General features: G+C 42.5%; 1 protein-coding gene across 1 annotated transcript in view; it reads right to left on the minus strand.

Annotated features, from left to right (window-relative positions):
- Positions 1-335: 335 nt before the first annotated feature.
- MAP3K3 (mitogen-activated protein kinase kinase kinase 3) overlaps positions 336-24,254 on the minus strand; it is a 30,168-nt gene continuing 6,249 nt past the window's right edge. The window contains exons 2-16 of the mRNA XM_083146995.1: positions 20,971-21,092; positions 19,220-19,260; positions 15,124-15,223; positions 12,990-13,103; positions 12,711-12,828; positions 11,361-11,494; positions 10,266-10,339; positions 9,869-9,936; positions 9,690-9,782; positions 8,710-8,901; positions 7,702-7,850; positions 6,602-6,733; positions 4,595-4,724; positions 3,564-3,741; positions 336-2,371 (exon numbers count right to left, since the gene is read on the minus strand). Coding sequence (XP_083003121.1) covers positions 2,143-2,371; positions 3,564-3,741; positions 4,595-4,724; positions 6,602-6,733; positions 7,702-7,850; positions 8,710-8,901; positions 9,690-9,782; positions 9,869-9,936; positions 10,266-10,339; positions 11,361-11,494; positions 12,711-12,828; positions 12,990-13,103; positions 15,124-15,223; positions 19,220-19,260; positions 20,971-21,092 — 1,874 coding nt within the window. The 3' untranslated portion in view covers positions 336-2,142. The remainder of the gene's footprint in view (positions 2,372-3,563; positions 3,742-4,594; positions 4,725-6,601; positions 6,734-7,701; positions 7,851-8,709; positions 8,902-9,689; positions 9,783-9,868; positions 9,937-10,265; positions 10,340-11,360; positions 11,495-12,710; positions 12,829-12,989; positions 13,104-15,123; positions 15,224-19,219; positions 19,261-20,970; positions 21,093-24,254) is intronic.

The following is a 24,254-nucleotide window of genomic DNA, read 5'->3' on the forward strand; positions in this document are numbered from 1 at the left end:
CTTATTAAATATAATAAAAGCACAGTTTGAAGATCTGTTGTTAAGACAACAGATCTTGTAATGGTTCAGTAAATGTCCACTATAAAACTCAAAAAGTAGGAGAACTGTGTGACAAAAATATACAGAAGTAATCAACATACATCCATAACAATATAAAATATCAGACACGTGTACACAGCACACATACAGGTTTTCTGTTTGCACATATCAGGCACCATCATTTCAGAAAAAAGAAATAAAGGCAGTAATGCAATTCACACTCACAATTAGACCTCGTCCTTAAAGAGTCACATGCCTGTATATCAATCTTTTAAATAAAAAAATAAAAAGTTAAATTCCACACAATTGGTAGAGTTTAATCTGCAATATAGAACCCAAGGGTTTCTGAAGTACAAACAGATGTGTCCTCATACACCATTGCTACAGTCGCACCAAACCTCCCGTCTTGGAGAGGGCGCCATCTGTTTTTCACATATGAAATGGAGTCTGACTCTGTATAGGAAGTGCTACAGTGCAGCTACCGTGTATTTGTACGCCAAGTTCAGCTCTTCATGTAGACAGACTCAGTGACACACAGAAAGGAGTATCAATTATTCAGTACAATCTAGTAAAGCAGATTTTTCACATATTACTGCGAAGACGACAATCGGTGCAGATTGCGCACGATGTATAGTGTATGAAGACTAAGTGTAGAAGGACACATCTGTTTAACACCCATCCCATTGCTCTGCATATGAGATCCAACAAACAAAATGGTCTGACCAACACCACAAACATGGCAGGCATTTTAAGAACAGGTATATGCCAGAAACACATATTATAGATAGAAAAAAGTTATAGATAGATAGGTTAGGCTCATATCTGGAAGCTTGGTCCCTTGAGTTCTATTATGGAAATATAATCTCTTCACTGAGAAAGGCGAAAATATAATCCCTTCACTGAGAAAGGCGAAAATAAAATAAAATCACAGTGTCCAGGCAACAGATGGAATGACTGCACCGACCAGCTGTACCAACAAACCTTGGCACCGGAAAGGTTTGGGAAATTTAGTTGAAAACAACAAGATGTTGATCTAATTGCTCCATGCATAGCCAGCTGATTTTTAAAATCACCAAAACAGACTGAAATGTGTACACACTTGAATCACCTCACACATGTGGAACAAAGACACCACATTATGGGATATATTTACTAAAGTGCAGGTTTGTAGAAGTGAAGATATTGCCCAATCCTTTACCAGCTATATTGTAGTCTAGAATGTGCTGGATAGATTATATACAAAATCTGATTGTTGGTATGGGCGACATCTCCACTACTATAACCCTGAACTTTACCAAGAAATATATCCCTTAAACATGTCTGCTCTCGTCCCACCAATAAACATTTGTGCTAATAATGAAGTGCTTTGTGTTAAACCCTTTGTAACCTTGACATTAAAGCAGAACTAGAAGTTGCACTTGGATGTTTGGTATATAGACAATTCTTTTGTCTGCAGAGGTTTAAGAATAGAATTAAATGTTTTGTATAAAAATATCCTGGAATACAGACGAGCAGTGTAAACATAATCACAGACTCCTCACTAAGGCACACTTTGTCTTGGCCCCTTCCACAGTGAGTGAGAAGCAGTCTAGTGACATTAGATTTGGTCAGGAACACAAGCTGTAGAATGTAATGACTGGAAGTTTTGTGATGTTGACTTGACTTGATGTACAGCTGGCAGGATATCTTACCATCCCTGACAAAGAACATAGTTGCTAGATGAAGAGGTAGTAAGGCACTTGTTTCAGAAGTGGAAGAAAGCCTTACTGAATGAAGAGAGGCTGGTGTAGATTAAACTCTCCTGGTAGTCACCTTTTTTTTTTTGCTTCTTTTAAAATTAGGTCACTTGCTGGATGCACAAGGAAATCTTCAGGCATAGTAGTCAATTCATCATTACAATGTAAACCATTGTTCTGATGCTCTAACACTGACATAGACCCTCCCAACTGCTGGATCTAGAACCGGCTCTGAACACAGCGAGGTATGGGAGGGGTGTGATTGTCTTCGCTCCTTATTAGAGTCCTTGTAATCTTCCCTCATTAAAGTTTTCAACTCTATGGAGAGTTTCCATATTGAAGGGTAGGACAACACTTTTTCAGAGACTCAGTATGTAAGTTGAGCAAAAGGGTGCCGGAGAAGCTCCTCTGCAGACGGCCTCTGTCGCGCCTCCACCAGTATCCGCTTTACGAAGTCCCGGCAATGCTCTGATGTATTTGAAGGGAGCTGAGGATTAGTTGGCTGGGTAGCAATTTTAAAAATGGCAGCCATGGCTTCATATTCAGCCCAAGGAGGTTTTTCTGTTAACATTTCCACTACAGTACATCCCAGGCTCCTATAATGCAAACATAAGAGTACAGGAGAAGTCGTTAGAATAAACGACCTGGAACAAATAAAACAATGTTAATGATACACAATATATATATATATATATCAAAAACAAACCCACAATGCACTTGGTCCTATTACAGGCAATGTATATGATCTTGTATGGTAGAATATTGTAAGCATTGTTGTTGTAGTGGGGAACATTTCTGAAGCTTGTAACGTTAAAAAAGGTTCCCAAAACATCCAGATTAGATTGTAATTTTTTTTACCCTTTTTCCTTCCCTTCCGTACGCTTCTGTTTTTGTTACTACATTTCAAATAAAAACCTAATGTTTAAAAAAAAAAAGGTCATTGGACCATGGGGTATAGATGCTCCATTAAGACTTTGGAACTTTAAATATTCACTATAGATTTGCACTTTCCTCCTTTAGTTCTCCCCATACTGCAGCGAATAGAAGAATGACAAAAGAACCAGGAATAATTATTTAGGTCCCTCTTCCAGCATATGTGTAATCACAAGACAACCACATCAAGTTCAAATGTGTGTGTGCGTGTGTGTGTGTCAGCAACATAAGGCTTTACTTGCCTAAGCCCACCCCCAGACTACTGTGAAACAAGCCAATAAGAGTCTGGGGGCAGACTTAGGAGGATGATAAAACCTAATGCTGCCAAATCCCCGATGCCACACAGCGGCTTAATACACACACACACACACACACACACCAGCACCAATCCCTAGGATATCCAGCCAGCACAGATTACACACACCATAACATATATGTTGCCATGATTTAAGTTTTGATGTTAATGCTCCAAGGATCCATTTGAAAACATATAACGCGGTTAAGTAGTTACCTATCTTGTTAGTGTTTGTATTTAGTGAAGGGGAGAGGAACCCCACTATTGGTATACCACTGACCTTGTCGCTTAGCGCATGACCCATATTGTCATAGGTATTTTTGTATCTAATGATTTTATAGACCACTGTGTAATTTAACATGGTTTTACAGGTGCGCATTAATCAGTAAATGTAATATAAGTGTTAAGTACAAATTACACGGAAAAAAATCATCAAAACATAGTAAGACTTGTTTAAAAGCAGCAATGATACAGAATGGAGAACTTGCTTCTAACACATGAAGGCAAAATATTGTTTTTGCCGCCAAGCAGCATTCATCCGCAGATAGTGATCAACTTACCAGACATCGGCTTTCCTTCCGTAACCTTCTCCACTGATCACCTCTGGACTCATCCAGTATGGTGTACCAGTCACAGAGCGGATTCCAGTTCCTGACATGCAGATAGTCTGAAGCCTCTTACTGGCTCCAAAGTCTCCCAGCTTTACATTCCCTGCTGAGTCCCTCAAAATGTTGGCTCCTAGGGGGTGAATGCAGAGGCACATATTTATCACGAGGGACTTGGAAAAGGGAATGTAAGACAATCTCAAAACAGGAAAATTTGTGTCACAATACGATTTTAAAGAAATACTAAAGTTTGCTTCCTATAACATTAAATGCACCAACAAGGCTTCAGATAGGTCTCTTCAAAGTGTAACAACTGCTGATACAGCGAATGTATCCCAATATTTGTGCTAGGATTAAGGAAGTAAGGGGTCTTAAGGTATGCGAGTAATTAAAGGTTCGTACGATCCCCATCGCCACCGATATCGGGGATGGGGGGGGTCGTCTTTTGGGCCCGGGCCATGCTGCATTCTGCACTGCCCTTGTTAATGATCTGATCCCTCTTCTGTACATGCAGACGATGGAGGGGGGTCCTTAGCAAGCATCGGCCATCTTGCAGGCCGCACACACTGGGCGATATAATGAGCAATTTTGCTCAGAAAGGCGAACATGAGTGATATCGATCAGTTTATCACCCAGTGTGTATTGAGGCTTACCTGCTATATTTGTATCTGGTCTATTACAACTAACAGGCCTGAAAAGGGGGTAGGCCTACTTCTAAAGCACTGCACTGTTAGGAATGTGTTACTCATCTTCTACATACACAATAAATTCAATTGCTGTTCACTATAAACATGAAAGTGATTGACAGACAATAAAAGTGGATTTACTTAATGGACATCAAGGACAAAGTGACATTTACACTCAGGTGTCTATACAAGTCTCTACCATTTAAACCTTATAGATAAAACCAACCATACTGCAAGAATGGGGCTAAGAAGTGGTGCACCATGTAGAGGTGATGAGTAAACAAATGAACAGGTAAATACCCTTTATGTCCCTGTGTACAATCATATTGCTGTGGAGGTAAGAGACTCCCTCCAGGATCTGACGAGTGTATCTGCGAGTAACGTTTTCCGTCAGTGCTCCGTAAGCTTTCAGCTGATCTTTCACTGATCCCTGAGGAACAAGAGATACTTTTAGTGAATCTTTTCTTTAATCTCACATTACATAAAAAACTTTATCAGTCATCCATAGGACATTCTAACACTGAGGTACAGAGTGCAAAAGGTAGGAGGAGCTAGGACACGTGAAATGAACTTCCTCCCTTTGCCTGGGAAACTACATTTTGTTTGTTACAGTGTTTGCCGAGCTGGGTGTTTGTCTAATGGCTGTTCACAGCTATCCTTACAGTGATAGCTAGTATCCCCAAAGCTGCTTGCCATTTCTTTAAGGTGCCCATACATGGTGCGATGCGCATTGTGCTTTTTAAACAAGATGGCATCAAACCTAGTTCAAAACGCTTGCAATGTGCTAAAGCACCGTGCGTTTTGAACTAGATACGAGCAGCACATCCTTTGTGCTGTGCAATGGGATGTGCGCGGGAGCAGGCATCGCACCCATACATCGCATAGTGTATGGGCACCTTTACACTTTTTCCTCTTGTCTCTCTCCAGTGCTCCATCCTCTTTTTGCCCATCTCTCTTTCTGCCTCTAACGTGTGTATTTAGTCTTGGTCGTTAGGTCCGTTCTGTCTAAAACAGAATATTTTCATCACCAGTTTCCCTTATCAGAGTGGCTGTTGAAGCCATGAACCTTTGAGCTAAGATTTTTTTATTTATTTATGTGGTTGACATCATGCTCAAGGCACCGAAGCAGATGTGAGCCAGAAAAAAATTACCTGGTGTAAAGCAAAGAGGTTTTCTACCGCTTTGCTCATCAACCAAATACTGCTGTTTCTGGAGGAGAGTCTAAAAACAAATGTCTTTAGAGAGTCAGGTTTCCATGATCTTGGTTTTCCATCAGGGAAAACTGGCCATTTTACCTTACATGCAGATCTACGGTTATGAAGTCATGCATGTGCAGCCCTCCATAGATCCCACCAATAATAACTCCTTTGGGGGCAGATGTATTAAGCTTTAACAAGAGATAAATGCCAGGGTGATCAGGAGAGATAAACATCCAGCCAATCACCTGCTAACTGCCATGTTACAGCCTGTGTTTGAAAAAAGTCAGTTAGCAGCTGATTGGCTGGACGTTTATCTATCCTTATCACCCTTGTATTTATCTCTTGTTAAGGCTTAATACATCTGCCCCTTGGAGAGTTAGGTCTTCCGGTAGGCTATTTCTACAGTTTGAGCGCTCTTTTTTTGATGGTCTCCTTTTCAGAGCTGTTCTTGAATCCATAAAAAACATTGTGATTTAAATAGGTTTGGTTCCAACCTAATCAGGACATTGTGATCATGGCTTTACAACAGAAGCCTCTTGAGGAAACCAAATCTCTTTGCTCTATCTGAATACTTTGGCATTTACCAGGCTTGTTTCTTTAGTTTTGTTATGATTCCAAAGTGCAACAGAATATGTTGGCGCTATATAAACACTAACAAGGGCTGCATAAACTTGCCCCAGTGTAGTGATGAAGACCTCAGAGACATATTACAGGATACAGTAGCAGGCAATAACTATACTGGAAAAGAACTATATTGTTAGTTCATAAAGGACCAAATGCATGCGCGAAGGAACATCTAGAATCACTAACTGCACAAGAGGCTGGACCCATTGTGGCTCATGCATTACCAGGAGTACATAAGCTCCTGTGCAGGAAGAAAAAAATACATGCTGGTAGCACAGAGCAAAGTAATATAGCCTAGTATTCGTCAAAGACATGATGGAACCACTAAGATTTGTGGCCCGGCACTACTCATCTTAAAAAAGGCTTAATTCACTTCACATTTTTAAAAAGAAAATTATATATTTACCTCACTCCATAAAAATGATCATCCTCAGCCATTATATAAAAAAATCCCATCAAACGCCCTGTTGCATGCACCACTCACCCCTGGCATATACTCCATGAAAATGGTTAGCGTCCTCTCTCCTTTGTCACGTAAACAGCCATAATACTGCACTATTCTTTCATGATGCAGATTCTTTAACAGCTGGATTTCACACTCCAGAGCACTGACCTCCTGCAAAAGGAAGCCAAGAGATCATCATCAACACAAAAACAGGGCAATTTCTCTTATGGTTAACACACACACACTCACTCTCTCTCTATCAGGCAGTTTCCAAACTTTTCAGGTTCTAGAGATATTAATGCTTCTGGTCCAGATGGTTAAAGCAAACTGACTAACAATTAACTAACTTTCACCTGTGCTCAAGCATGATATCCTTAAAACCTACACTGTTAAGGCAGAGTTGGAAAATCTGCCATACAGTAGTACCGATTTTACTGACTAACTGAAAACACTTTCCTGCCAGAAACTGAGCAATACAGTTATCTGCAATGCTAGTGATAGGATATTGAAACCCTTGTAATAGCAGCCCATCATAAGCGATGTTGCTCTGCTGCAATGTCCATATGTGTGTGTGTGGGGGATTTATTATGAAATTATCAAACTTGGATAATATGGATCAAAACTGACTGGTGACAATTTAACCAATGAATTGATTAGATTTTTGGAACCTAAAGGCTATTTCACACGCTCCGGCTCCTGCCGGGCGGCGAAACCCCGCACGGCCAGGAAGCCGTGCCGCACACAGCAGTTTACAATGGTGGGTATGGCCACAGGCTGGCAGCCGTCCCTTCCAGTGGTGGGATCCGGCTGCGGCCGGGCCGTGGCCATCCCGTATGAATGGACACATTTGTGTCCATTATTAACTACAGTGTGCGGCACAGCTTTTCGCTGTGCGGGGTTTCGCCGCCCGGCAGGAGCCGGAGCGTGTGAAATAGCCCTAAATGTTGCTAAAATTATATGCATCTTATTTAACCAAACACAAAGATTAATTAACATTTGTTAACTAAGGAGAACAGGGAATAATTCTACATACAAGAATCATATAAGCCCCCAGCAAAGAAATCTTTGGGAATATTGATGCCTTTCTGCTGTTTTTATGGAAAGGAGAAAGAAAAGAGAAAGTATAGAGCTGTAATGACCTTGCTTGTTTCTGGACTATCTGGATCAAACTGGACTTGTTTTGCTGCCAGTTCCCGTCCTATATCCACATCATAGCACAAGTATACACGGCCAAAGGCTCCCTGACCCAGGAGTTTCCCTCGTCGCCAGTTTATGGGAGCACTTGGAGCTGGAAAATCATGAAAGTTTGGTTAAAACAGGAAGCCACCTCCCCACCCCAGGAGTCCAAACCATGCTTTAGTAAGATATTTATGGGGTCCCCTGATACGTACTTTAATATTTAAAACACTCTGAAGACTCACCAGGGATTGTGGAGGACTATCATTTATTGAACACATTTATAGGACATAAGGTGCATGCCCAGTGTGTATGCCAAGCGATCTTGTGAAAAACTGCCTGCCGGAAAACTGCTCATGCATGCACACTGAGCAATTTTCACAGGTGGTGAACCACTGTCCACAGTAGGAGACTGTGCAAAGTTGTTTACTGGGCTGGTAAAACAGGCTGACGGCCGGCGATGATGAGGGAGTGCGCATCATCGAACACCGCCCGGCCATACACAATTGAAGACTCAGCTCAAAATCACCTAGTACGGGCTTTTATTTAGATTTTTAAAGCAACAGTTTTAGTCTGTCACTTTACAATGCAAAGGGTTTGAAATGCACATCCATTTGCATGAAATATACAAGGTGGCATTTCCCTATAGCAGGGCAGTGTCTACCTGATTGCTGGCCACTGCAAATTTGCAGCCATGCAATCAGGTTTCAATTACCTTCCTAGAACCGACATGGTTCAATGACATAGTAGCTATCTATTGCAAGCAGGGCATGCTTACAGCTCTACCAGTCTTGCATACACAAGCCTTGTTTCTAAAATGCAGCAGAATATGTTGCCGCTATATAAATATTAATAAGGGCTGCACCAGTAATGAAGACCTGCGAGACATATTGCAGGACACAGTAGCTTGGAATATGGAAAAGGTCTGTATTAGCCACTTCAGAATACCAGCTGAAGGCACGATTTCTTACACTTGGTGGAAACGTTCCTCTCTGGTACACTCAGTGTGTTCTCACTGTCTGCGCTCCGCAGTCTGTTGCGGGTTTCCAAATATTGCACAGATAAGCCCAGGTTCTCTCCATTGGTGCTTAAGGAACGACTAGATGGTACAAGTGTGAAGAGATTCCCTTGAGGATGCCTGATCCGTGGGAATGTTCTACGTCCTAGTAACATGAAGAAATATATTTTAATAACACAAACTTCTTCCATGAAAATTAGGGTAACCAAAAATTCCAAAACAACATGGATGTTAAAACATTTCCCAGTCATCCGTTCGAGATAGAGGACACCAGATACACACACGCTTTATTCAAACTTTAATGAGGGAGAGAGTAGGTTAATCACTCAGACCAAGTGATTCATCTATAGATAGGATACTCGCACCTAACTGGATTGTTCCCTATAGGCGCCTTCCTGGTTTTTTTGGGCTTACCATTCTCACTGCAAACTCCAAAATGACAGTGTCACACCTTTGTATTCTGAGTGTCAGCATGGTCACCCGCTTACCCAGGATTGTAAATTCATGCATTCTTGACATAACTAGCAACTGCACAGAAAGTAACCCTAGGAAGGGAGGGTGGGTGCACCTGACATCCAGATAGGGATCAATACCATATCCCTCCAGCGGTGCACAAGTCACTGTAAAATGGAGCAGCTCCCATTTTACCCACAGTTCACACATGCATAGTAGAAGAACTGGTCTGGAAATTGCCGGCTGCACAATTTTCCCAGAGACCAGTACAGCACCAGTCTACTAATGCCCATAAAGGGGATGCTGGATGGAGAGGAGGGGGCACACAGGCCCCTCCTCTCTTAATATGCCCCGAAGTTCAACATAATTTTCATCTCTCCTTTTCCTTCAAGTTTAGTGCCCAAAATATACAACAAATCCAAACAGATAGTGCCATCACTTCAAGTATTTCCCTGATTTCAAGCAAGGAATAGCTCTTACCATCATTATAGTCCTTATGGTGGATAGAGACATGATATCTTCGAGGGTAGGTCCCTCCTTTCCCTGCTTTGTCATAGAATTGGTTTTCACGATCTGAATTGGAATAAACAGACACAGATTGCAAATGCAAGAAGAATTACTCATTTATGTGAAAAACGTGGTAAATAGCTACGTTCTACCTGAGAAATCCTGCCTGTTATCTGGGTAACTCCGAGCTCTTGACATCCGAGATTTCCTAAATGAAGGACTAAGAAAAGAGAAGAGATGCAAGTATCTGCAGATAACACACACCTCTACACTATGGCAAAACAAGGTAGACTTATGAGCTTTGGTATGAGTATATGGATGTATTGGACTCCAAAAATCAGTGTAAACATTGTTCTATTCATGGAATCTCTTCACACTATGTACCACTATTTCCCCACTTATGTAATGAAACTGCCTGTGACAGATGTCCTACCCCCTACTTTCCGATAGCTGCTATTCAGAGAAATATCTAACCGCAGCAGGTATGTCTTCACATTACATATAAATACAGGTGTCGCTAAAGGTACTGGTGCGTCATTAAATATTTACCTGTCCTCCGACTGGCCCAGAGACTGACAGCTGCCAGAAATGGAATTCTCTGTACTACTCAGTGGGTCCAGCATCTACATCAGAAAATGAAATGGAGATGAAAAAAAAAAAAACCAGCTGATAAAGCTTCCATTGCTTCTCACTGGAAAGGAACGTCTCCTCTACCCCTGTAACCAGTCCTGTTGTGGGGTTTTTATTTATTTATTAAAAAAGAAAGAAACCAAATTATTGGAGCAACCAATTTATTCTTTTCTTTAAAGCAGGTTTGGGACACTGGACCATGGGACTGCAGGGTGGGCTGGACCTGGCACTTCAACTTAACTCTAAGCTCCTCTCCCCTGTAGCCTCATCAAGGGCCCGATGTATCAAGCTTCAAAAGTGATACAATGCAGAGTGATAAACAGCTAGCCAATCAGCTCCTACCTGCCATGCTACAGGCTTGGTTTGAAAAATGATAGGCAGGAGCTGATTGGTTGGTTGTTTATCACTCTCCGTTTTATCACTTTTGAAGCTTGATACATCTGGCCCCAAGTCAGTACTTCTTTAAAAGACAAATCCAAAAAGCAGTAACAGTAACTCAGTGAAACTGTTAGATCACACAGCCAAGAAGGGAAAGATGGTCAAGAACCAAAACCCTGCTTCATTGAGTGTGAGGAAGGGATCAGAGTGTCCCACAGCCTGCCTTAGAAAAAAAGGATTCAATGGTACTTGATCAAAAATCTGATCTTACAAAGCAGGTGGAACACTGAACCATGGGACATTCAACAAACACCCCCAGAGGAGGGAATGCTCAGACTCCCTGATTGGAGAACTGTACAGCCAAAAGTGGGCATTGCCAGAGGCAAAAACATGAAAATGAAACAAAAAAAAACAGGACAAAGCTACAATGTGCCCTACAACTAAAGAAGACTGGCATGATGTGGTTACAGAGGGGAGGCGCTTAGAATTCAAGCTACAGTTAAAGTGGCAGCACCAGCCCAACCTGCAATCCCATGGCTCAGTGTCTCACCAGCCATGCTGGATAAAAAAAAGGAGGAGAATGAAACAAGATTTTCTGTTGGTATCATCCAAAGACAAGACAGGTCACAGACTTACACACTGATCACTGGTCTCTGGGATGAATTCTCCTTCACTGTTAATGCTGGTATATGAACCCTGCCTAGCGATCCTCTGCTGTCTCTCGGGAACATAGCCAGGAGGTGGAGAACTGCGGCCAGTGTTCTGCGAACCTGCATGGGGTATTAAACATATTTATGTCACAATAAATGGGAGACTTGCATAGGATATATAAGCTCCTGCCTACAATCATGTGACAGGTTCCATCAGTTTGATTAATGATTATCTATGACATTAATTTCATGGTGGACATGTAGATTTTTTTTTTTTTACAAAGCAGAAACAAATGTTTAATGTTCATTTTGGCCTTGGCTTAGTTATTAGTTTGTTCATTACTTTTTGTGCATTTTATCTTGTACAATTACATATTTTCCACTATAGGTAGATTCTGGAACAACATTTCTCCACGATGCCTTGAACAGTATAGATATTTAGTTTGGTGCCTTAATCTATTAGTTACAGCTGAAGGCATCTCTGAATTGGAAAGCTGTAAATTATGGCCAAGCGGTATTTTGCTAAACTATAAAAGGCAATAGTTCCTAGCAACTGTAAAGTAAGGCCACTATAAGTTACAGGAGTCCCATAACTATGTAACAAAAGTAATGTAACCCGGTAGATAATACATTTTATTGTCCGTGAGTCTCCAAAACACTGCCATCTGCTGGCAGAGAGTGAAACTACATCTCTTTCTCACACATGCACAAACACAGAAGGAAGCAGACTAGCTTTCGAAGCTTTTGCTTTGAGCGGGCTTACTAGTATACTTATGTCCAAGTTAGCATCTTCACTGGCAATGTATATTTAAATATATATATATATATATATATATATATTTTTTAAATGTGTTATTACATTAAAAGGGACAGCACTTCTCAAATAATTAAATTATTTTTATAATTAGTCCAAACCGAGAGAACCCATTAGAGGTTATTGATTTTGATACAAATGTCATAGGGCCCGATTCAGCCTTGTTTACAAATAAAAAAAGCACACAATTCGGTAAAACCATGTTGCGCTGCAGGTGGGGCAGATGTCATATGTGCAGAGATATTTTAAATTGGGTGAATTATTTTTTTTCTGTGCAGGGTAAATACTGGCTGCTTTATTTACCCTGAAAAACAAAAAATCACTTACAAGGCATGGTTTTGCCTTGTAAGGGATTGCCCCTTTAAAAACCCCTCCACGTTCAGCCGGTATCCCACACATCCACCAAATTTGGGTGTCATTACATCCCGCCCATGATGTCTGATGAAAGAAATTGCAGTGTGCAATGGAGGGAATACACAGTACAGGGAAATGAATAAGCATTAATAAGTAGTGGCTACTCACTGACAGACAGGTGTCTGCTGCGGGTCTCTGCAGAATGATAAGCTGTGTTAACATCCCCCAGGGACTGAGAAGCTTTAATTCTCACTTGTTTCTGGACCCCTGAGTGGGTAGAGGATGTCTAGGAGAGAAGTTTCAGTATAACAAAATAGCTAGACTCAAATAAGACCTATGTACAGGGTGAACATCTATAAGGACTAAGGAGAAAGTAGATTTCTATTTATAGCTTAGTGACCATTGAAATCCCTACAGAACAAATGGCGAAAGAAAAAAAGATCTTACATGGTTCTTGTCATGAGCAAGAAGAAGAATCCGAAGACTTTTCATACTGGAGCTGCGATCTAAGAGGTCCACGGCCTTGTCCAGGTCATCCTGACTCTTCAGGGGGATAGAAAGCTTAAAAAAAAAAAAAAAAAAAAAACAAAAAAACAACCACAAAATCAGCACAATATCATCACTTCTGGGTATGTTCAGAGACTGGGTCACTTAGGTCTACACAGAACATCTAGCAACAGTTTTTCCAGGCATCCTTATTCTGTTATTCTACAGCTTTATCCCTTTTAAGGGGCATACACATTAGACCAGGCATGTCCAGTCCGGGGGCCAATTGCGGCCCATGCTGTCATTTCAAGTGGCCCGCAGCCTCCAGCTGGAAGCGGGCAGAGCATCAGATGTGGGAAGCACAGCACAGGACACTAAAGGTGGGGCCCCGGCGAGCGCGCCTTTACCTTTCTGTCTGCTGCAGTGAGGAGGTGCCGGCCGCCACAGCCAGATGTGTTTGGCATCCTACCCCTGCTGCTGCAATCGTATATCACCCTACTCCACAATCACAGTGACAGCAGTGTTTGGGGAGGGGGGCAGCAAGGGGGAAGCATGCTCCCGTAACATGCAGAGCGGAGGAGGGCGGCAGCGGGAGCCCAAGCATCTCCTGTCCTTGCAGTTCCTACTTTGCCTCTCCTTCCTCTGGCTCACACAAGGGGCTGGGAAACATACAGAGAAGGGAGGGGGCAGAGTGGGGGACATACAGTGAAGGAGGGTCAAGCTGGAGGACATAGAGTGAAGGAGGGTCAGGGGCAGGCTGGGGGACATATAGTGAATAGGGGCAGAGTGGGGTACATAGTGAATGGGGGTCATACAGTGAAGGAGGGTCAGGCTTGGGGATATACAATAAATGGAGGCACTGATGGACATTAAGAGAAGGGGGCAGGCTGGGGGACAGAGTGAATGGGGGCAGAGTGGGGAACATACAGTGAAGGAGGGGCAGGCTGTGGGACATACAGTGAAGGGGCAGGCTGGGGGACATACAGAGAATGGGGGCAGAGTGGGGGACCATTCTGATGTGATTAATAATTCAAAGAATGTCAGGCTGAATGGTCGGCCCCCACACATTTACACTTCACTAAATCTGGCCCTCATCGCAAAAAATTTGGACAACCCTGCATTAGACGATAGTGCTGTGGATTTTGATCAGATCCCATTAGCATTACTAGGGAAAGATAACAGGATAGTGGTACTAACTGAAAAGCTCCAGGAAGAACTTCAACCATGCGGCAAGCCCCGCAGTTAGTAAATCTACCCATTAATGGTGCACATTTATTTTTCATTAAAAAATAAAGAGAAGGCCACACCTAATACTCCCCTCCCCAGAGATTGGTGCTCCGAGCTGTACTGCTCCTGTGACCCCTGTTACAGTAAATTGATGCTGCAAAACAGCAGCTCCCTTCACAGCGCTGGCGTCACAGAAACAGGAAGCCTTGAATAACAGCCGCACTGCAGGAGCAGATCTTTGGGGGATCTTTAGTTTGTTGCCTAATTCCCCCTGGCATTACCTTAGCACTAAAGTGTTTCTGGACTGTTTCTACATGGTTGCATTAACAGTGGCTGTGTATAATTCTGCTCCTCATCAGTCTACATCAAATTGCGCAGATGATTCAGCAGTATGTTTATTTTTGTAATCATTGCATTGTTTATGATGGTGAGCACTACCATTGGCAGCTGTCAAATTGCATTGTATTTCAGCTATAGAACTGCTGTGCATTCTTCCAACCAAAAGTTTACTTTATTCAATGCTTCCTTTCTGGTATGCACGCAGACACAACCTCATGAATCTGATGGCACTGTAGCATTGCTATCTGTCCACTAGTTAAAAGCCTGTCAAAATGATGGCTCAGTCACTATCTGCTCCTACCGCCCAGCTCTGTCATCACAGCTCCCTCTCTCCATATCCAGCAAGTTTGAAACAGATCATTTTGCTTTCACTTTCTTTTAAGAATTAATTTGGTTTGTTAAGTGGCCTCACTGGCGGTACTTCACATCAGATGTGAGGAGTAGTTAGCATTTTATATACACGTATATATAGAATGTGAGTGTTTGATCATCCAATAATAAAAAGACAGTCCATGACAAAGATTCTCACCTCATTGTTCATGTAATGGAGATCCATCTGCTGTCCAAACACCACTTTAACCTTTTGCTCCACGTCGTCATACTTTACTGGCCGAGGAAACTGCAGTATCCTGTAAGATTTACATGCATCATCAATTCATCTGGAGAATAAACAATGTAACCAAAAAGCTACGGAATAAGCTATCCTCTGCCCAAGGATCAACAGCCAGGTTTTGTTTTAATGTTTGAGAAACCATGTGACAATAGAACAACAATGTAATCCTATAAGATTTGTTGACTGTGTACTGGGTGTAAAACATTTCTTTTTGGGAATTCCAAGACTCAGATCTCTGTGCTGAAATGCACACACTTTGGGGATCTTGTTTCATGACAGCCACTTTCAGGACCTACTCAATCGGGTATGGATCATTTGCTCTACAGCAAGCAGGTCGACAAGCATTGGGTTGACACCATTAGGTCGACACAAACATTAGGTTGACATGGGCAAGGCCGACAGTCAAAAGGTCGAAATGGTGTTTTTCACTGTTTTTTGGCCCGAATGTCGACACAGTTGACATGGACACAGGTCAAAGTGCACCGCCTCCGATCGCCATGCTTCGGGCACACTATTTTATTCTCCCACCATGCCCTAGTGGATGGCAGGACATGAAATACCACCTGCTGGGACATGTCGGCTCAAAACAGAGTGAAAAACCCCATGTTGACCTTTTGACTGTCAGCCTTGCCCATGTTGACCTAATGCTTGTGTTGACCTAATGACCTGTTGACCTAGACCATGGGTCTTCAAACTGCGGCCCTCCAGATGTTGTGAAACTCCAATTCCCAGCATGCCTTGCCACAGTTGTAACACTCCCTTATAGGAAAACTGTGGCAAGGCATGCTGGGATTTGTAGTTTCACCACATCTGGAGGGCCGCAGTTTGAGGACCCATGACCTAGACCCATGTCGACCATCATGCTGTAGACCTAATGACCGTATCCCACTCAATCATCTGTTAGTACAGGGCAGGCAACAAGCAAGCGATGTGGATTTGCTCACAGACACTGTCTAAGTCAATAGGTCGACAGCAAAAGGTCATTCCGGGTCCAGTTTTGGTATATGGTTGTTAGGTCGATGCTATTAAGGTCGACATACATTGGGTCAACTGGCTTTAGGTCAACACTTGAAAAAGGTTGACATGCCTAAAGTCGACACAATCATTAGCTGACAATTGGGAAGGTTGAGTCAAAAGGTCGACATGGGTTTCTTACAATTTTGTTCCGAATGTCGACACAGTCCATATAGACAAAGAAAAAGTGCTTGTATCAACCTTTTGACCCTGTCAACCTTAGCCATGTTGACCTAAGGCCTTAGTCAGTGGTTGACTCAATGTATGTCGACCTTAACAGCGTCAACCTAACGACCGTATACTAAAACTGGACCATTTTCTGTAAGTGAAAATAAAATTGCTTTATTTCGATAGGTCGATAATCAGTCTAACCCCGTTTTTGGAGGGGTGATAAAAATGGGCACTTTTTCCACACAATTCAACTCGCCACCTCAGGAGGCTGCCAGAAACGTGGCCGCTGGCACCTTATATAAAACCAAATGAAGCAACCCCAATGAATAAATGTATTCTTAAAATATTTTATGGCACCTGCAACATTTTTTATTTCCACTATGCCCATTAGGAGGAGTTACACTTCTGAGAGGCAATGGAAATGTAAATGAAACAAATGCTAAATATCTGAACTCTTCAAGAGTCCAATCCAGACGTCTGGAGCCCTCATCTGACATTTAGCATTTTTGCCAGAACATTTTTGGCAAGTTTACACGATTCTCATGTAAAAGTCTTTCACTGACCCATCATAAATGGATTTGAGAAGTTTATTAAGCCTTTAACAGATATGTTTCTAGAGGAAACCACAAGAGACATTCTTGGAATATCAAGCCCATCAGGGCACAGAGGCTGCCAATGTCTGTAGTCAGCTGAACCTTCCACCTTTAATAGGAAGTTCTCTACTTCATCCTCGTGGCCAGTACAAAGAGTTATCCTTCCATATAAATTACTTATGCTGAGCCTCCAGCCATCTTACATACTTGTGGTTAGATCTGGCAGCCAGTGAGCAGCCGCGAGGCCACTTCCCGGCTCCTGTCTGTAAATGCAAACCCCATAAGGAGAAAAGGAAACTCAGACTAGTGATAGAAGTGAGCCAGGGCCGGTTCACAATCAGGCCATTTATTACACAGCATCCTGTACTGGATACGTTTCTGTACTATACACATACATAAACATTTTTTTGTGCTTTAAAGCAAATCTCTTCACTACAAACAAATATGTGAGCACGAGGAAGTGAAGTCTAAGGACAAGCAGCTAGATCACATAGAACAGAGCTAGAAGCCTGTGATAGTACAGGGATACAGGCATGCTGCTGGAAACTTAATCATATTTTCACAGATCACATTACAGCAGGGTTGCCTACCTGACCCTCTCCAGGAGGACGAAAATGCTCTGTTCCTGGTAATGTAGGAACGCCAGCACCTGTGGGGAGCTAGGTAATTGATAAGAAAGGTGTTTCACCACAGGTGATGGCAATCCTACATTACCAGGGAAGTCCAGGAACAGAGCATTTTCTCCCTGAAGGAGAGGGTCAGGTAGGCAACCCAGCCTTACAGGTAGTGTGTGGAAATCGTGCAGGAGGAAATCAATAAAAATGCTCCAAGTGGAAACAGGAATAACGCTCCACATGAGCCACTTTGAAATCTACTGCAGATTAATCAATTGTGACCACTAAACCAAAAGTTGATTTAGATTTTAAAAAAAGCCAATATCATGGGTCAAACTTTGTGAAAAACTTCCAAATTCTACAATAGAACTTGAGATGTACAACGCGGTAACCAAAAGGTTTTCCCCAAGGAGAAATCTGGGTTCATATTTTAAAAAACAGACAACAAAATTTTTACCACCCTTGTGGTATATTGATGATCGAAAGACGGTACTTCTTTACTTTCACGGCGCCACTAGATTAGATATCGCGGTCATCGCGGGCATTGAATGCACTAAAAAATCGGGTGCGACGCGATGCCCGTGATTTCCCATAGGGACCAATGTTAAATTTCTCAATTGACCCGATTTTTATGTTCAATGCCTCAATTGACACGATTTTTCCATAGGAATCAATGTTAAATGGCCCAGAGGCCAAATAGACACCCTGAAGTGTGAAATGGCCCCCACAATTGTTAACGCCACCCCACGATCAACGTGAACCCGAAGCGTGGCGAGCGCAGCGAGCCCGCGAGGGGCGGCGGTACGCGTCCTCCGACCTTTTCATACCCCCACTATCCACGTCGGCGTGGAGTTGAGAATAGAATAGTGTGGCGAGCGCAGCGAGCCACCGAGCCCGAAGCGTGGCGAGCGGCCGAGGATACCTGTGAAGCCCGCGAAGGGACGCGTTTACCTGTGAAGGTATCCGCCTCCCCTCGCTGCGCTCGCCAAGCTTCGGGCTCGGTGGCTCGCTGCGCTCGCCACACTATTCTATTCTCAACTCCACGCCGACGTGGATAGTGGGGGTATGAAAAGGTCGGAGGACGCGTACCGCCGCCCCTCGCGGGCTCGCTGCGCTCGCCACGCTTCGGGTTCACGTTGATCGTGGGGTGGCGTTAACAATTGTGGGGGCCATTTCACACTTCAGGGTGGCTATTTGGCCTCTGTGGGCCATTTAACATTGTTTCCTATGGAAAAATCGTGTCAATTGAGGCATTGAACAGTAAAATCGGGTCAATTGAGAAATTTAACATTGGTCCCTATGGGAAATCGCGGGCATCGCGTCGCACCCGATTTTTAGTGCATTCAATGGCCGCGATGCCCGCGATTTCTAGTGGCGCCGTGAAAGTACAGAAGTACCCGAAAGACAAATACTAAAGAAGACTGCCGCACTATGTAAAAAACAATTAATGCAGACTATAATATACACGCACAATATATAAATGTGTGTGCATAAATACATATTTTATATATGTGATATATCACAAACACATATATGTATATATTTTATATTTTCCACAAAGAGACTGCCACTCTGTCAAAAGTGCCAAATTAGACATCAAGGAAAAATAATCCTTCTTACCGTCTTTCTCCATTGTACTCAAACTTTATTCTTACATCACTCTAAAAAAAAATATAAACAAACAATGAACTTCATTTTTGTTGACAATTTCTTTCAACTTCTGTTTCAGTACAATATTTGTACTGAATATCTAATATTTACTTGCCGTCAACATAAAGAAGAGAAAGGACAAACTAAACAGATGTTTTATCTGTCAAAGATAATAATGGTCTACTAAAACATTACACAAGAATCAAATACAGTAACAAGCAGACACACACACACACAAAATCCAATAGGGAAGGCACATAAAACTATATGGGGGGGGGGGACTTTCAAACAATCCAGAAGCTAAAGATTCGGGGGGCGCACTGAATCAGGGGTCAGTTTGACTCCAAGACGGTACTAGTTTTGACTCAGATCCTCTCAATTTGGTTTCTCCATTTGTTCCCTTACCTGTGTTAACTGGGAGGTTGTAAATAAACCATGATGTGTTTGATCTCCTTTGTATCTGTGTAAGCAGAAGTGTGAGCAACATACAACATATTACATATGTATGTAATATCTCTACAGTGGTGATGGTTTTCCAGTGACCTACATGTAAGATTTGTGTAAGCATGATTCTATACATTACCCAGATGTTCCACAGAGTGTGAGGCGTGGACCCCCTAACACCGGTGATATCCCTTCTTTCATGGTGAAAAGAGACCTTGATGGGCATTTTATGTAAGATGAATGTTAGCAATGTAGCTTTTTGGGGGGGTTAAGAATATGAGAAAAGACATCAATCTCCTTATATCCTACTCCCTGTTTGGTCTGGTTTGCTGATATTTGATCAGAAAGTATCTCTGACTATATATAACCTTATTTGTTCTTCCTTTCATGGAATTGGACAATTCTAAAAAAAAAAAAAAAAAAATACGAGGATCAACATATATGAAGATCCTTAATCAGAGATTTTCTTCTAAAAATAAACAATTTTGTAACGGTTTTCCGTGTCAACTTTTGACTGGCAGACTAATGCAGTGTTCTCACTGCGAGTGAGAAATACACGGCTTTTCGACTGCCGCGCTGGACCCCCATTCTCACTGCAAGGCAAATTCCCGGGTGAAGAAGTTCTACCCGGGAATTTGCCTTTTAACACGGGTTTTTCTGCAGTGTGAACGGGTCAACCCGTGTCTGCATACCCGAATCTAAGACACGGGTAAAAAGAAGGGTTTTACCCGTGTATGAGATCCGGGTATGCGACTCGTTCACACTGCCAAAAATCTCATGTTAAAAGGCAGATTCCCAGGTCGACATGCTAGACCCGGGAATTTGCCTGCAGTGAGAACGGGGTATAAATAAAGGCAGAAAGACTCATGACCAAATCAACTGGACTGTTCCAGTAGAGAATTAACATTATATTTAGTTATTTGTTAGTTTGTCCAATTACACTTGATCCTTGGAAAAAGGGCACAATGTATAAAAATAAGTTGCAATTTTTAAAGGTTCCCTAAATTTTATTCAACCCCTTGTATTAAAGCTGATCGTCTGCATCTTAATTGCATCTCCATTGTCAAATTTCAAAAACATTTTTGGTGAGGATCAGAGCAAAACTTATGTCATTTTGCATTAGTGCTCAAACAAAAACACACACACACACACATTATTGTATGGAGGGGTTTAGAAGAAATACAACTCTGCTGTAAATTTGTGCTATTAGAATCAATATGACTTGTGCTGTTGACTGATAATACTGTTAGTCCATTGACACCTAGTAGTAGCCTGACCTGTTTATTCGGCTGACTGCTAGCCTTCGTTTTCACCCCTTCAATCCCTCCTGTTCGAAGTCGCCTGCCCATCTGAAGGGCAACCAGGTCTTTCATAATGGACTTAAGAGCTTCCTGTTCATCTGAAAAAAAGAAAAAAAAAAACACAGGATGAGTATATTTATGCTGCTTTCCCACTGCAGACCAGTTTAAAGTACTGGTAATCTTATGCTGCTTTCAGACCACAAAACTGGCTTTGACCCTGTATTTGGAAACGTTTCCAAAAACGGGTCTGCCAGGTAAAACCCCTTTCACACCGCATCTCTTAAACGGTATATTACTGTTTAAGTGCGTTTTTTTTTTACACTGGCAGACCCGTTTTTGGAAACTTTCCAAAAATAGGGTCAAAGCCAGTCTTCAGCGCGCGCCGCCCCCGCCCCCCCTCCCCCGGGGGTTAACACCCCCAAATCCCCCCCACCCCAGGGATAACAACCCCCCCCCTGTGCAGCCGGTACCTCCGTTGCGTGATCCGGCACTGCAGTTGGTCGGGGAAGCACTTATGAAAAAAAGCGTCTTTCAGAAAATGGCTGCCCCATAGGAAAATCAGTTTTAAAAAACTGTCTTTCGTATGGGGGCAGCCATTTTCCGAAAGTCACTTTTCTTATAAGAAAAGTGACTTTCGGAAAATGGCTGCCCCCATACGAAAGACAGTTTTTTAAAACAGGTTTTCCTATGGGGCAGCCATTTTCTGAAAGACGCTTTTTTTTCATAAGTGCTTCCCCGACCATACTTCACTGCCGGGATCCACAAAGAAGGTATTGGCTGCACGGCGGGTGTCGACACACGCGCCGCGTGGGGGGGTGTCGACACATGCGCGGGGGGAAGGGGGGGCGACACGCGCAGGGGGTGTGTGTAATAAGTTATCTAAACATAGAGGGATATTTATAAAAGCTTCTACAGAGATAAAGTACAACCCAATCAGCGCTTAACCGTTAGCTGATTGGCTGGTACATTCTCGCTTTCTTAGCATTGATAAGTCTAGCCCTCAACCACAAACAAATCTGACTAAACAGTAAACACACATACATGTTCTTTGGATAGGTTACTTTAAATTTTCTTTTACAGCAGTTACTTTAATGAGCAATTGTAAGTGGACTATGGGCATAGTAATATAATAAATTAGTGATCATACAGCAATAGAGAGGATCCCTTATGCATGCAAAATGTAATCTTAGGTATCTTGTCCCTAGAACAGACTGACTGTTCAGAAAATGGATTCAACCAGATGCTGGAAACATGACTGAGCTTTTGGTACATGCTGCCGTGATATGATCATGCAGATACTGCAAGTTTGTCAGCTGCACACTCTGGATTGATATCTGGGTGTTTATTTATTAAGACAAGAAACAGAGAGCTGGATCACAAGCACTGTCGCAGTTGTAAAATCCGTAATTTTGGATTTGGTTTCTGCCCGATACTTAAAATGCTTCAACTAACAAGACATGGTTAGTAGAAGCATTATCCTTTTAAATAACAGGCAGTAACACAATCCAAAATCGTGGTTTTAGAACTCGACTATTGATAAATAAAAAAACAGGTGACTATGGTCAAGTATTGTTGTATTTTCCCATTATTAGCTGATAGAGTAAACAGTGTGGTCTGCTACTGCACTTCACGGTTAATGTCCTGTGTATGCAGATACTCTTGCAAGCACACATGGCCATGCTAATTTTCATTCTTCCACAAGTAATACTCTGTCACTGGTTACTATTTGTTTATCGAACAGAAAACTTGGTTTAGTTCCTTTTCCTTTGAGAATTTTTGGAGGTATGGGTCATTGGATCAACATGCATTGGGTAGCCACTGGAGGTCAACATGAGTTTCAAATTTTTCTCCCGAATGTCGACAAGAGTACTGCTGTGCTTGCCATGCTACTGCGCTTGGCACACTATTTTATTCTTCCACCACACTGTAACGGATGGTAGGTCATGAAATACCGCCTGTTGGCACAAATCAGCTAAAACAAAAAAAAAAGGGTACTTCCTCATCTTTGCAGCCACCGCTACGCCAGTTACATTCGCCACTTTCAGAAAAGCATCATCGTCCTCTCACCACTTTTTGGGCTCGGTGGCTCGCCACAACTTTAATACAGGTAATAGATGGCGGTGTGGACACAGGAGGGTGGCGTGGAGCCAGGGTGGTGGTGGGCAAACATTCCTACATAAGTTCCGTAGTGTAAGCGGTGGCCGCAAAGATGAGGAAGTACCAAAAATGTGAAAAACTCATGTAGACATAATGCTTGCGTCAACCTTACAACCCTGTCAATCTTCAGTGGTTGACCCAATGCAAGTTGACCTATTGACCATATACAAATTTTTGGCATACAATAAGCTAACAAATTGTAAGCGGATATACTTGCAGCTACTACTGTAGCAAATCCTGCCAATGATTTATAACGGTTATTATATTATTTATGTATGCTAAAGGGGAATAGCCAATTCGCAGCGCCATTTTGTCGGCTACAAAAACACTATTATTGCATTTGACTAATTGGATAATCCTAATTATCCAAGGGACTTTTTAATGTAGAATATCACCAATTGAACATATTAGGACTAGTCTGTATTGTGTGTGAATCCTAAGCTATTTATATATGTGGCTATTCTTATGTTTATGTACTGTAGAATAGTAACAAATAACATTATGGGCGGTATTCAATGTGAATACCGGTGACGTGCAGGGAATCCTGTTTAGGATTCGCTGCACATTCACCACTGGTCGCCGCGTTCCGGAGCCTCGCCGGCTCCGGTATTCAACGAGTCAGGGGCTCGCTGCCCCTGACCGGCGAATATGAGCTCCTGCGGCGAACGCCGCAGGGAGCCTGAGGAAGGTGGCAGGCAGGGAGATGGAAGTCTCCCTGCCTGCCCCAGAACATTTGTGGGTGGGAGGTGGGCTCCAGGGTGCCAGGCAGCACAGGCTGCCCCCCGGGGGTGCCAGCAGGGGACCGTGTATATTCACTACACCCGATCATGCATATGTAATGATCGGGTGAAGTGAATATATGAATATGTAATGAGCGGCTCGGCTCCGGCCCCCTGCTGGCTGGTCTGTGTAAAAAAAATATTTTTTTTTAAATTAAATGTTCACCTTCCACTTCACCATAAAAAGATAGCGATTGCTACTCGGTGAATCATGGCGAAAAAAACCTTGAAATGTATTCGTCATCTGGTCATTGAATAGGGTGATTCACCGTTTTAGTCAGAAATTCGCCTTACAGCACAAAATCGCCATAAAAACCTGGCGAA

This window comes from Crinia signifera, chromosome 6 (assembly GCF_055691185.1).
Source record: "Crinia signifera chromosome 6, ASM5569118v1, whole genome shotgun sequence".
Classification (NCBI taxonomy): domain Eukaryota; kingdom Metazoa; phylum Chordata; class Amphibia; order Anura; family Myobatrachidae; genus Crinia; species Crinia signifera.